The sequence below is a fragment of the Hyla sarda genome, chromosome 1 (genome assembly GCF_029499605.1).
Source record: "Hyla sarda isolate aHylSar1 chromosome 1, aHylSar1.hap1, whole genome shotgun sequence".
NCBI classification, from domain to species: domain Eukaryota; kingdom Metazoa; phylum Chordata; class Amphibia; order Anura; family Hylidae; genus Hyla; species Hyla sarda.
In genome coordinates this window covers 290,642,398-290,657,548 of record NC_079189.1, presented here as the reverse complement: position 1 = coordinate 290,657,548, position 15,151 = coordinate 290,642,398, and the positions used below count along the sequence as shown (strand labels likewise).

The following is a 15,151-nucleotide window of genomic DNA, read 5'->3' as shown; positions in this document are numbered from 1 at the left end:
CGGTGGTCGAACATGCCCCATTCAGGAGAAGATACTGGGGCTTGTATGGGAGATATGGGGGCTTCCAGCTAAATACGTTTTTTATACCGAGATCTCCTTTAACCCCTTGAGGATTGAGCCCTTTTTGACGTTAAGGACTTAGCCCCTTTTTGCAATTCTGACCACTGTCACTTTATGCATTAATAACTCTAAGATGCTTTTATCGTTTATTCTGATTCAGAGACAGTTTTTACGTGACATATTCTACTTTAACATAGTGGTAAATTTGTGTCACTACTTGCATGCTTTCTTGGTGTTTCATGAAAATTTAGCATTTTTCTAACTTTGAAACTCTCTCCTTGTAAGGAAAATGAGTTATATATTGATTCACATATACAATATGTCTACTTTATGTTGGCATCATAAAGTTAACATGTTTTTACTTTTGGAAGACATCAGAGGGCTTCAAGGTTCAGCAGTAATTTTTAAATTTTTCACGAAAATTTCAAAATCAGAATTTTTCAGGTGCCAGTTCAATTTGAAGTGGATTTAAACACCCCATAAATGATCCCATTATAAAAACTACACCCCTCAAACTATTCAAAATAACATTCAGAAAGTTTGTTAACACTTTAGGTGTTTCACAGGAATAGCAGCAAAGTGAAGGAGAAAATTCGAAATCTTCATTTTTTACACTTGCATGTTCTTGTAGAGCCATTTTTTAAAATTTTTACAAGGGGTAAAAGGCAAGAAATTTGTAACCCCATTTCTCTCGAGTAAGGAAATTCATCATATGTAAAGTGCTCCATAGGTGCACTAGAGGGATCAGAAGGGAAAAAGCGACAATGGGATTTTGGAGAGTGAATTTTGTTGAAATGGTTTTTGTGGGGCATGTCACATTTAGGAAGCCCCACATGGCACACTATTTTGGAAACTACACCCCTCAAGGAACGTAAAAAGGGGTACAGTGAGCCTTAACACCCCACAGGTGTTTGACGACTTTTTGTTAAAGTCGTATGTGTAAATGAAATTATTTTTTTCTGAATGCTGTGTTTCCCACAAATTTCACATTTTTACAAGGGGTAATAGGAAAAAATGCCCCCCAAAATTTGTAACTCCGTTTCTTCTGAGTATGTAAATACCCCATGTGTGGACTGCTGGCGCACTACAATGCTCAGAAAAGAAGGAGCCACATTTGACTTTTGGAAAGCAAATTTTGCTAAAATGGTTTTAGGGGGGCATGTCACATTTAGGAAGCCCCAATGGTGCCAGAACAGAAGAAAAAATACATGGCACACTATTTTGGAAATTACACCCGTCGAGGAACGTAACAAGACGTACACTGAGTAGAGATGAGCAAACTTTTGAAAAATTTAATTCGGCCGATACGCCGAATCTTTCGAAAAAATTTGCTTCGATCAGAATTTATTTGCGGCGAATCTATATTAAAAACTGCTATTTCTGGACTACTCTGCCTGACATACTTATTGCGTATATCAGGGGAGTACAATACGCTTCAGTATGCTTAAAACAGTATTTGCCTAGAACAGCAGCAGGTGTGTACTATTAGCTGTCCTTTCACAGTATATAGGCCCTTGACAGATTGACAGGTACAAAATAGTACACTACTAAGATGTATGTATGTGGTATGCAATTATGAGGGCAGAAAAAAACACTACAGTACACTTAAAAAAGTATCAGAGTACAACACCAGCAGGTGCGTACTTTTGCCTGGACTTTCACAGTATCTAGGCCCTTGTCAGATTAACAGGTTTAAAATAGTACACTACTTAGATGTAGGTATGCGGTATGCACTTTTGAGGGCAGAAAAATGCAATACAGTACGCTTAATAAACGTATTGGAGTAAAACACCAGCCAGTGATTACTTTTGTCTGTCCTTTCACAGTATGTAGGCCCTTGACACATTAACAGGTACAAAATAGTACACTACTTAGATGTAGGTATGTGGTATGCACTTCTGAGGGCAGACTGAAGGGTTAATAGGAGAAAATGCCCCCCAAAATGTGTAACGCCATTTCTTCTGAGTATGGAAATACCCCTTGTGGGGACGTCAGGTCCCATTTAAAAAGCCCCTGTGGTGCCAGAACAAAAGAAAAAAAACACATGGCACACTATTTTGGAAACTAAACCTCTCGAGGAATGAAACAAGGGGTACAGTGAGCCTTAACACCCCACAGGTGTTAAGGCTCACTGTACTTTTTGGAACAGTGGGCTGTGCAAATGAAAAATTACATTTTTCATTTTCACGGACCACTGTTCCAAAATTCTGTCAGACACCTGTGGGGCGTAAATGCTTACTGCACCCCTTATTATATTCTGTGAGGGGTCTAGTTTCCAAAATGGGGTCACATGTGGGGGGAGGTCCATTGTTCTGGCACTATGGGGGCTTTGTAAACACACATGGCCTTCAATTTCAGACAAATTTTCTCTCCAAAAGCCCAATGGCGCTCCTTCTCTTCTAAACATTGTATTTCGCCCGCAGAGCACTTTACATCCACATATGGGGTATGTTCTTACTTAGAAGAAATGGGGTTACAATTTTTGGTGGTCTTTTTTTCCTATTTTCCCTTGTGAAAATGGAAAATTTTGGGCAACACCAGCATTTTAGATAAAAAAAAATTGTCATTTTCCCAACCAACCAACGATAATTCATCAAACACCTGTGGGGTGTTAAGGCTCACTATACCCCTTGTTACGTTCCGTGAGGAGTGTAGTTTCCAAAATGGGGTCATACCTGGGTATTTATTGTTTTGCGTTTATGTCAGAACCACTGTAAAATCAGCCCCCCCCCCTGTGCAAATCACTAATTTAATGCCTCAAATGTACATGGTGTGCTCTCGCTCCTGAGCCTTATTGTGCGTCCGCAGAGTATTTTACACTCACATATGGAGTACTTCCGTACTCAGGAAAAATTGCGTTACAAATTATGGGGGTCTTTTTTTTCCTTTTATCTCTTGTGAAAATATAAAGTATGGGCAACACCAGCATGTTAGTGTAAAAATTGTTACAGGAAACTCACTGTAGATCTGCCCGTGTGAATGTACCCTGTTACAAAACTACAACTCCCGGCATGCACTGACAGACCATCTCACCATGCTGGGAGTTGTAGTTGCGTACCTCCAGCTGTTGTATAACTACATCTCCCAGAATGCCCTTTGGCAATCAGTACATGCTGGGAGTTGTAGTTTTGCAACAGCTGGAGGCACAACCTTCAGTTAGGTTCGGTTACCTCAGTATTTTCCAACCAGTCTGCCTCCAGCAGTTGCAAAACTACAACTCCCAGCATGTACTGATCGCCGAACGGTATGCTGGGAGATGTAGTTATACAACAGCTGGAGGTACACAACTACAACTCCCAGCATGGCGAGACCGCCGTTTGCTGTTTGTGCATGCTGGGAGTTGTAGTTTTGCAAGATTTAGAGGGCCATGGTTTAGAAACCACCGCACAGTGATATCCAAACTGTGGCCGTTCAGATGTTGCAAAACTTCAAATCCCAGCACGCCCAGACATAAAACTGCTGTGTGGGCTTGCTGGGAGTTGTAGTTTTGCAAGATCTAGAGGGCCACAGTTTAGAGACCACTACACAGTGATCTCCAAATTGTAGCGCTCCATCTGTTGCAAAATTACAAATCTCAGCATGCCCAAACAGCTGTTTGGGCATGCTGGGAGTTGTAGTTTTGCAACATCTGGAGGGCTACAGTTTATAGACCACTGTATAGTGGTCTCCAAACTGTAGCCCTCCAGATGTTGCTAGGAAACTCACCGGCTTCCTTAATCTGCACCAGGGAGCCAGCCCTACGTCATCGCTGCCTGCTGCCACCACCAATCTCCGTCGCCGATGATAAGTGACCTCTGGCGCCGGTCACAGGACAGTTCCCCTGTTCTGCCCGGACTTCTGTGGGTGGGCAGAACGGGGGAACCGAACTTTAACCCCCCGCCCCCATATGACCCGGAATCGATGCAGATCGCCGGTCTGAATTGTGTCGATCATTGACATGTGACGGGATTCTTGCTGAATGATTTCAGCAGGCATGCCGGAACGGTCCCCGACCGGCTAGCGGTGATCGGCATTCCCACGAGCATCCTTAAATTGTTAATGAATTAACTAACAGTAGTAACCAGCAGTAATTCAGTTATGAAACTTTTATTTTTTAATTAACTTAATATATTAATGTGCAGCTTCTCACATTCTCACCACCCTGTTATTTCTATTTTCCTTGAAGCAATGGTATAAGTTTTGGAGGTAATGGTTATCATTGGTGAGGTTGGTGGGACAGCAGGTTTTGTATGCAAGACCTACTGAAAAGAGTTTGAGAATCCCTGCAGAATTACATCATGCCTCCCAAGAGTCCACAATTTAAGAAGTACTGCAGTACTTCACTCCATACCTATGATATGATATTACTGGTCACATGATGATCTAAAATGTTCTTACATAGGGTAGATTTACTCGGTGACTTTGGATGGATGAATTTCTGGTCTTTCCACATGAACTTGCCTTAGGTGCAATGCAATACCATGAGGGAGCACAAGGCAGCTATCTTTGGCTGTTGCATGGTAGCCCTGGCCTCACTGTGACTTTTACATATACTAGACCATGGGTGTAGCGGTGTAGGTGGTAAGGCCAGATGGTATTAACCCCTAGTGTTCGCAACGCCAGAGTGGTTTTTGGTATTGGAACCACATGAACGGTATCTCCGCTTTTCCAATGGCTAGTTAAAGAAAGGAGAGTCCACAACCAGTTATGGTTTAAAGGAGGCTTTACTGAGTTTAAGACCCAGAGAGGCGGCCAGGAACTCAGAAGACCTAGCAGCTTGCTGGGACCAATTATACTTTTAATAGACTTGAGACAATTATTTTGAGATTTGACTATATGCAGGACTTGACTACTTGTAGTGACAGCAGACATAGACTTTTGACTTACTTGAATAACTGTAGCTTTGTGGCCTTCCAGGTAGCTGGTCACTTGCACTGAAATCTCTGGTATTTGCTGTGCTCAGTAGCAGATGGAATCTGATCTGAGAGAAACTGTAATGGCCGCCCCTTTTTATAGTGGGGGTCTGGACTATGGCCCATTGGTTAAGCTGCGGGTCATAGGTTAAGCTGGTTCTCTCTGGGAGAACATGTGACAACAAGTCATGTGACTGCATAACATAACATGTGACAGACTTACAGGTCCTTGAGACAACCACTCACAGGTCCTTTGCTCTATCTATAAATTAGGATCCTGTCTATGCATTAAAGCAGTATACACAACATTCTGGAAACAACAGCGGGAGACCCTGCAGGGGAACCCCCAGGTCACTGAGGGTCTCAACCTGACAGGGCGTAAGGGTAGAACAGGACCATGTCCTGTACTGGGACATTTCAAACCCCCCTACTTAACATAAGTTGTCCTCAACATAGGTGCTGTCAGAGTTGAGGGACGAAGTGGCCGCTGGCCATGACACAGTCCCGTACACTTTGCTAGCGCACACTTTTTTGCAAAGGCATGCAATTTTGGACATGGACACAGTTCAGACTTGGGGGGGGGAGGACTTGCGGCAATTCGCATATGGCACACACACGCAGACTGTTAATGCGTGGCCTGACTTGACTCTTGACTTGGTGGTGGAGTGGTTAAGGCACACACCCGTATCCTGTTCATGACGCCTAAGTTGTGGTGGACCACCAGTGTATGGTGGGACCATGGGTGTAGCGGTGTAGGTGGTGGGGCCAGATGGTATTAACCCCTGAGGCAAGATGTTGTTAACCCCTAGTGTTCGTGACGCCAGTGTGGTTTTTGGTATGGGAACCACACGAACGGTATCTCTGCTATTCCAATGGCTAGTTAAGGAAAAGAGAGTCTAGAACCAGTTATGGTTTAACGGAGGCTTTACTGAGTTTAAGACAGATGGTATTATCTTCACAGCTAGGCCAGATTCCCAGAGAGGTGGCCAGGAACTGAGAAAACCTCTCACAGGTCCTCTGCTCTATCTATACATTAAGATCCTGTCTATACATTTAAGCAGTATACACAACATTCTGGAAACAACAGGGGGAGACCCTGAAGGGGAGCCCCCAGGTGACTAAGGGTCTCAACCTGACAGGGCCTAAGGGTAGTACAGGACCATGTCCTGTACTGGAACATTACACTTCCATTTCTTGGTGTTGTGCTTTGTTTAACGCTGTGTGAGTAGTTAACAGGCTGTAGCATATGGGTTTATACACATGGGGCGGTTATGATGGAAAAAACGAAATTGTGAAATTCTGCAGTTGCAATTTTACAGTATTTTACTAGTTTGTTTGTTTCATTTAGTTCTGCAGTGAATATCAGATACAAACTGCAGATGCTTAAATAAGTACACATATATCCTTATGGTTGTTCACACATCAGGTTTTTAATTTAATACAAAGACAAAAAAAAAAATATTTTAACAGAGAAGCCCCAATCTCCTGGCTTTATATTCAATAATTGCAATAAAAAAAATAGTGTATAAATCATTTACTAAGCAAAATGATTGACTGCTTCCTCAGTCAAGTGACCACTAGCAGGTAAAGGTCTCCTTACACTTACATGAGGCACAGGCTCCAGCCATTGTTAGCGCATACTCATAAGGTAAATATTATAGTGTTAAAAAGGAATGCCAATCAGATACATGGGGGAAGGTTAAGTGTAATACGGAGATAAAATGGTCAGCTTTCAGCCAAATAGTTCCAAAGTTGTGACACTATTTCCCTCTCCTATGACCATGCATTTTAGTTCTACAAAATCAATGACTTGTGCAAGATGGAATTCTTTCTGTTGAGTTGAATTCTGATACAGGAAGGAGTAATTACATTACACTGATTGGCCTCTCGCTAGTAATAAGACTCTCAGCAAGGGGTATGAAAAATAATACCAGATACAGAGAGTGAGCCATAAATGACCCTCAGTAAGGTGTATGAGAAGAATTGCTGTCCCTTAGAACAACTCCAGGAAGAATGATTTCTTCCAAAGCATATATGAATTCCCCCTGCTCTCCATCTTGTTCAGGAGATTTATCAAAACCCTTCCCGAGGAAAATTTGCTGAGTTGCCCATAACAACCAATCAGATCGCTTCTTTCATTTCTGAAAAGGCCTCTGAAAAATGAAAGAAGCGATCTGATTGGTTGCTATGGGCAACTCAGCAACCTTTCCTCTGGACAGGTTTTGATAAATCTCCCCCATTATGATGCCTCCCCAGTCAGAGTCGAGGAGAACCATAACTTCTTTTACAGCAGTCAGTCTCACTATGGAGATATTATATGGAGAAATCCAGTGGTCCCAAAGGCGGAAGCAGTAGGTTGCAACAAATGCTTCAATGTAGCCTTCAAAAATGTATCCAGCAAAAAAAGGGAAAAATAAAACTGCAACCAATACCCATGCTCAGGCATAAGGAACTAATAACCAACGTATTGTAGTCAAAGATCCAAAACGATAAACGCCTTTTCGGATAAACGCCTTTACGAATATTCTTTTTCTTTTTTTTTTCACAGAACACATCAAAGTGATCATCCTCCTTCCCAGCTTCCAGCTTGTGGTCTAAAGAAGGCTCCAATACTAGTTACTGTGTGAGACTGTGTAGCGCAAATATTTCACATATGCGCATATTTCTTCTTTAAACTTGTGGGCCAATGAGTATGATGCAAATACAGTTGTCAGAGGTGATCAACATCATTAGCAACCAATAGTAAAAATAGCAACCAATAGTAAAAAAGATATGCAAAATTCGCAAAGATAGGATAGATATGCATCGCTAATTCGAATATGGCCAATGCCACTCATCACTAGAAAGGACATTTCATTAGACACATTTTCAAACAAAATCAGCCAAAAAAAATATAGATGAGTGCAACACTAACGGGCATGTCTTAGCAGAAATCAGGTGTGTCTTTTCATAAGGGGAGTGGCTTAAATTTGACACCTTGTGCCAAAAAATTTTGCAACATTTTGGCACACATTTCTGGCTTAAAAGTCAGCCAATTTAAAAGTTTTAAGGATGTGCCAGATTTTCAAAAGCAATATCCAAAAAGAAAAAGAAACACGCAAAACAGCGCACACCCATAGATATCAAAAGAGTACTTTTATTAATACATGAGTCAAAGAGACAGACAAGATTGTTTTAAAAACATTTAAAACAGGCCTAAAAGCAGCCAAAGCACAAAAACGGGGTGAGCTCCCTCAACAAAGGGATCCCCACCCAGGGCACATGCCTAATACAGTACATCAATATCGTCCCTATGTCATACAAATAAACTACCGCATGACACTAAATTCATCACAACAGCCCATATACAACCTGTATTCTCATGTAGCAAGTAGTGGTGAAGTGACACAGGACGGTTAATGGAGGTGTTACCAGGCAAGTGCCCCCCTAAAGACCCCACGCGTTCCGTTGCCCGTCGGCAACTTCCTCAGGGGTGTTGTGCTTCTATTTCCCTACATCTGTCTTATATACACTCCATAATCAATTTAATTACAAAGGTCTGTTTGACCAGAAGGAGATACCTGTGAGTCTCTGTGGTTTCATGTCCGAATTCTACTTCCGGGTCTCCTACCCGGGCGCTGTCGCTCGCTTGAACTTCCGGGTCGTGCCCATAGCTCCACATGTCAACCACTCCGTAATCCAAACTTCCAGATCACACCCACAACTCTAAAACGTCATCCACACATGCGCACTCCATACTACAAAATTCATTACTTGCGCTTGCGCAGTGCGCTCCAGATTACACTTAGTCATTCATTCATTCTTGGGCTACGTCCTGGCAATCCCCTATGTGTAACATTTGTAGCTGTGCGCTCTATTACTATGGTCACAAATTAATTCATCTATAGTCTTTCAAATAGTGGTTCCCCAGTACTATGTGTTTCAATAAACCAATATTATAAACAAAAAATATATATATATAGAAGATTTTATAGACAATTTAAGATCAATAAATAATGATAATAAAATTAAAATACTGAAAGAATGGTTAAATAACAATATATATATATAATTCATATCCCCAAATAAATTCGTACACCATTCCCTATATGAATTCATGATAATAAATCCAAGTGATTATGACTCCCAGTGAGTATAAATTATAAATTAACGTAAATACAAAATCACATAAAATACACATAAGACTATAAATGTAATAATAATATAGTGTTAGAATATAAAAAATATATAATAAAAAATAAAAAATAAATAAATAATAATAAATATCAACTAAAGCAATTTATATTATAATCATAGATAATTCTTATGCCATTATTATTATGTATCATCAATAGGAACCATTTGTTTGTTATTTCAAATATTTACCATACTCAATATACGCGTAACCATAGTGACGAGTACGCACTAAAGAGCCCATAAAATGGGGCCCAGTATTTCTGTATAACCCCGATGAGATACCTATTTTCTCCCACATAATATAATAGAGTACATGATTAGGCAAAGGGGAACACACCCCAACATATCTCGATAAGAACCACAACATACATGGACCCACATTATTTCATCATATCATACCACATGTACACATAATCCACACAGTACCACACAGTTATTCTTCATCCTCTACCTAATAGACCACAGGTATCTCCTTCAAACTTAGTATATTGTCATGTAACTATATTTTGTTGAACAGACTAGTTATTTATAACCAATTAATCAAAGATTAGTGTCATATGTATGTACAGTATACATAGTGCGGCCAAATATAACCCCCACCAACTCGCCCCACCCCAACATATTTCTGGTGATTCTTGCTTTGGAGGGCAAAAACATTTCCAAAAGCCTATTGTCCATTATCTCCCGTGTCACCCATCAATATGAGCACATTCTGAGTTGTTCCCAGACATAGCGTTTCTTAGTGTTACCCATCAATATGAACACATTCCCCATATCTTCTACACATAACATATCCTAGGGAGTCCAAGTCTCCTCCGTGGCCAGGATCGTACTCTCATAGGGTCGAATGTCCTCTGATAGCATTTAGATGTCCTCATCACTCCAGTTATTTCACACTCTCCAATCTTTATCTGCCTCAATATATGGATGTTATATGAACAGGTAATCTAGAATATCAATGTAATATAGATTGTTAGAATTTGGAAAATATGTACCAACAGTTCCGAATATCCTCCTTAGTCCTAATCTCTGGGGATCTAGTATTGTAATTCCTGGGGCGCATGAATCAGTTCATAAGCGTGAAATCAGAATCTGGTGTGCACCATAATCTACATATACTGTATACTAATCTCAATAATAAGGTGGGATAGTTGTGCGTGTCCCCCATCCCAAAACCACCCAGCGTGAATAAATGATAACTAACTACCCATCCCTCAATTCCTGATAATGTCGTGGTGTGCCAACTAAATCTATTATGAAGATTGGAAGCTGTAGGTGTGCGCCCAGACACACTGTAGTGCATCCCAGCGCCCACCCACCTCCCCCAATGCAGTGTATTATGTGAATAAAACTGTGTATCCGTGTAGGTAGTGTGTTAGTAATGTGCAACCCATTACAATAATCCCTATGTGCTGAATATTGAATGTACTATCCCCCCCCCCCAACCCCCCCCCCCCCCAAACCACACTAACCTCTATGGTTACAACCACCCTCATCCACTCGTGCCTCGCAGTGCCACCATCACCATAGGCCCACCACTCAAGTCAATATATTTGCTTATAATTACAGGCCCATCACCAGATCCATCCCATATATGTGTCCCCAGATAGAGTCAAGGAATCCCAAAATAAGACTCAAGGAGGAAAAGTACCAACATAGATTAAATAAAAGTAGATTGGATTGGATTGGAGTGGAAAAGATTAGAATAGTATTAGAATGAATTGGAAAGAACACTTACCCCAAGAAGCCTGTAAACAGGAGTTCTTCATTGAGACCTCGTGGTGTCTCTGTCCCCAAGTCATAGATCCACTTTGACTCCGCCTGTAGGAGCTTCCTTGTCACTGGACCACCCCTAATGTTAGTAGTTATTTTTTTTTTTTTTTTTTTTTTTTTCAAGGCCAACCACTCGTAGCCCAATAGATTTTCCTGCATGATACTTCAAAAAATGCCCTGCAACAGAAGTAAGGGGTTTGTACAGTGTTGCGTCACGTCTGGCCAGGGCTATGGTCGAGAGGTGTTTTTGCACCCTCTTCCGCAGCTGCTGGCCAGTTTGACCCACATAGGTCTTTCCGCATGGGCAGATCAATGCATATATTACCTGGGTGGTCTTGCAGTTGATGTAATCTCTCAGGGGAAAGTCTTGTCCGTTAGTCCGATTGACGAACTTCTCCGTGGGTGTCATATGTTGACACACACTACAACTTCCACATGGGAAGGAACCCTTCAGTTTTCTTCCTCTCCCCAGGCTTCTTGTCGGTCTCTGGAAATGACTCTTTGTGAGTATATCTTTTAGGTTAGGAGCTCTCTTCGCTACCACCAGAGGTGACTTGGGAATAATCCCACGAATCCTATTGTCCGACTGTAGTATGCTCCAGTTGTCCTGCATGATTTTATGCAGTTGAATTTTTGGACCTCCGGATTACGAAAAAGGATGACTGCCTGATGACGAAACTATACAGAAAGGAAACAGCTACGAACAGTTTGCTTCACTATGCATCTTTCCATCCAGAACATACACGACGAGGGATTCCAGTGGGGCAGTTTTTGAGGGTGAAGCGCAATTGCACGGAAAACCCAGATTTCAAGATGGAAGCCTCAAACTTGACTTCCAGATTCCGTGAACGAGGCTACCCGAAAAAGGTGATTTCCAAGGCATATCAGAGGGCCAATAGCTCTGACCGCCAGATGTTACTTAAAACCAACAGAAAAGACAAGAAAAGAAAGGATGATTCCCTGAGGTTTGTGACGACGTTCAATAACCAATGGTCAGGTTTGAGGAAAATTCTGCAGGACAACTGGAGCATACTACAGTCGGACAATAGGATTCGTGGGATTATTCCCAAGTCACCTCTGGTGGTAGCGAAGAGAGCTCCTAACCTAAAAGATATACTCACAAAGAGTCATTTCCAGAGACCGACAAGAAGCCTGGGGAGAGGAAGAAAACTGAAGGGTTCCTTCCCATGTGGAAGTTGTAGTGTGTGTCAACATATGACACCCACGGAGAAGTTCGTCAATCGGACTAACGGACAAGACTTTCCCCTGAGAGATTACATCAACTGCAAGACCACCCAGGTAATATATGCATTGATCTGCCCATGCGGAAAGACCTATGTGGGTCAAACTGGCCAGCAGCTGCGGAAGAGGGTGCAAAAACACCTCTCGACCATAGCCCTGGCCAGACGTGACAACACTGTACAAACCCCTTACTTCTGTTGCAGGGCATTTTTTGAAGTATCATGCAGGAAAATCTATTGGGCTACGAGTGGTTGGCCTTGAAAAAATAACTACTAACATTAGGGGTGGTCCAGTGACAAGGAAGCTCCTACAGGCGGAGTCAAAGTGGATCTATGACTTGGGGACAGAGACACCACGAGGTCTCAATGAAGAACTCCTGTTTACAGGCTTCTTGGGGTAAGTGTTCTTTCCAATTCATTCTAATACTATCCTAATCTTTTCCACTCCAATCCAATCCAATCTACTTTTATTTAATCTATGTTGGCACTTTTCCTCCTTGAGTCTTATTTTGGGATTCCTTGACTCTATCTGGGGACACATATATGGGATGGATCTGGTGATGGGCCTGTAATTATAAGCAAATATATTGACTTGAGTGGTGGGCCTATGGTGATGGTGGCACTGCGAGGCACGAGTGGATGAGGGTGGTTGTAACCATAGAGGTTAGTGTGGTTTGGGGGGGGGGGGGGGTTGGGGGGGGGGATAGTACATTCAATATTCAGCACATAGGGATTATTGTAATGGGTTGCACATTACTAACACACTACCTACACGGATACACAGTTTTATTCACATAATACACTGCATTGGGGGAGGTGGGTGGGCGCTGGGATGCACTACAGTGTGTCTGGGCGCACACCTACAGCTTCCAATCTTCATAATAGATTTAGTTGGCACACCACGACATTATCAGGAATTGAGGGATGGGTAGTTAGTTATCATTTATTCACGCTGGGTGGTTTTGGGATGGGGGACACGCACAACTATCCCACCTTATTATTGAGATTAGTATACAGTATATGTAGATTATGGTGCACACCAGATTCTGATTTCACGCTTATGAACTGATTCATGCGCCCCAGGAATTACAATACTAGATCCCCAGAGATTAGGACTAAGGAGGATATTCGGAACTGTTGGTACATATTTTCCAAATTCTAACAATCTATATTACATTGATATTCTAGATTACCTGTTCATATAACATCCATATATTGAGGCAGATAAAGATTGGAGAGTGTGAAATAACTGGAGTGATGAGGACATCTAAATGCTATTAGAGGACATTCGACCCTATGAGAGTATGATCCTGGCCACGGAGGAGACTTGGACTCCCTAGGATATGTTATGTGTAGAAGATATGGGGAATGTGTTCATATTGATGGGTAACACTAAGAAACGCTATGTCTGGGAACAACTCAGAATGTGCTCATATTGATGGGTGACACGGGAGATAATGGACAATAGGCTTTTGGAAATGTTTTTGCCCTCCAAAGCAAGAATCACCAGAAATATGTTGGGGTGGGGCGAGTTGGTGGGGGTTATATTTGGCCGCACTATGTATACTGTACATACATATGACACTAATCTTTGATTAATTGGTTATAAATAACTAGTCTGTTCAACAAAATATAGTTACATGACAATATACTAAGTTTGAAGGAGATACCTGTGGTCTATTAGGTAGAGGATGAAGAATAACTGTGTGGTACTGTGTGGATTATGTGTACATGTGGTATGATATGATGAAATAATGTGGGTCCATGTATGTTGTGGTTCTTATCGAGATATGTTGGGGTGTGTTCCCCTTTGCCTAATCATGTACTCTATTATATTATGTGGGAGAAAATAGGTATCTCATCGGGGTTATACAGAAATACTGGGCCCCATTTTATGGGCTCTTTAGTGCGTACTCGTCACTATGGTTACGCGTATATTGAGTATGGTAAATATTTGAAATAACAAACAAATGGTTCCTATTGATGATACATAATAATAATGGCATAAGAATTATCTATGATTATAATATAAATTGCTTTAGTTGATATTTATTATTATTTATTTATTTTTTATTTTTTATTTTTTATTATATATTTTTTATATTCTAACACTATATTATTATTACATTTATAGTCTTATGTGTATTTTATGTGATTTTGTATTTACGTTAATTTATAATTTATACTCACTGGGAGTCATAATCACTTGGATTTATTATCATGAATTCATATAGGGAATGGTGTACGAATTTATTTGGGGATATGAATTATATATATATATTGTTATTTAACCATTCTTTCAGTATTTTAATTTTATTATCATTATTTATTGATCTTAAATTGTCTATAAAATCTTCTATATATATATATTTTTTGTTTATAATATTGGTTTATTGAAACACATAGTACTGGGGAACCACTATTTGAAAGACTATAGATGAATTAATTTGTGACCATAGTAATAGAGCGCACAGCTACAAATGTTACACATAGGGGATTGCCAGGACGTAGCCCAAGAATGAATGAATGACTAAGTGTAATCTGGAGCGCACTGCGCAAGCGCAAGTAATGAATTTTGTAGTATGGAGTGCGCATGTGTGGATGACGTTTTAGAGTTGTGGGTGTGATCTGGAAGTTTGGATTACGGAGTGGTTGACATGTGGAGCTATGGGCACGACCCGGAAGTTCAAGCGAGCGACAGCGCCCGGGTAGGAGACCCGGAAGTAGAATTCGGACATGAAACCACAGAGACTCACAGGTATCTCCTTCTGGTCAAACAGACCTTTGTAATTAAATTGATTATGGAGTGTATATAAGACAGATGTAGGGAAATAGAAGCACAACACCCCTGAGGAAGTTGCCGACGGGCAACGGAACGCGTGGGGTCTTTAGGGGGGCACTTGCCTGGTAACACCTCCATTAACCGTCCTGTGTCACTTCACCACTACTTGCTACATGAGAATACAGGTTGTATATGGGCTGTTGTGATGAATTTAGTGTAATGCGGTA

At 41.2% G+C, this 15,151-nt stretch overlaps 1 protein-coding gene across 1 annotated transcript; it reads left to right on the top strand.

Moving 5' to 3' along the window:
- Positions 1 to 11,570: 11,570 nt before the first annotated feature.
- LOC130358741 (uncharacterized) lies at positions 11,571 to 13,419 on the top strand. The gene is made up of 3 exons (XM_056562493.1): positions 11,571 to 12,200; positions 12,347 to 12,539; positions 13,331 to 13,419. The coding sequence occupies exons 1-2, from the start codon at positions 11,571 to 11,573 to the stop codon at positions 12,356 to 12,358; spliced, it is 642 nt and encodes a 213-aa protein (XP_056418468.1). The 3' UTR covers positions 12,359 to 12,539; positions 13,331 to 13,419.
- Positions 13,420 to 15,151: the final 1,732 nt, after the last annotated feature.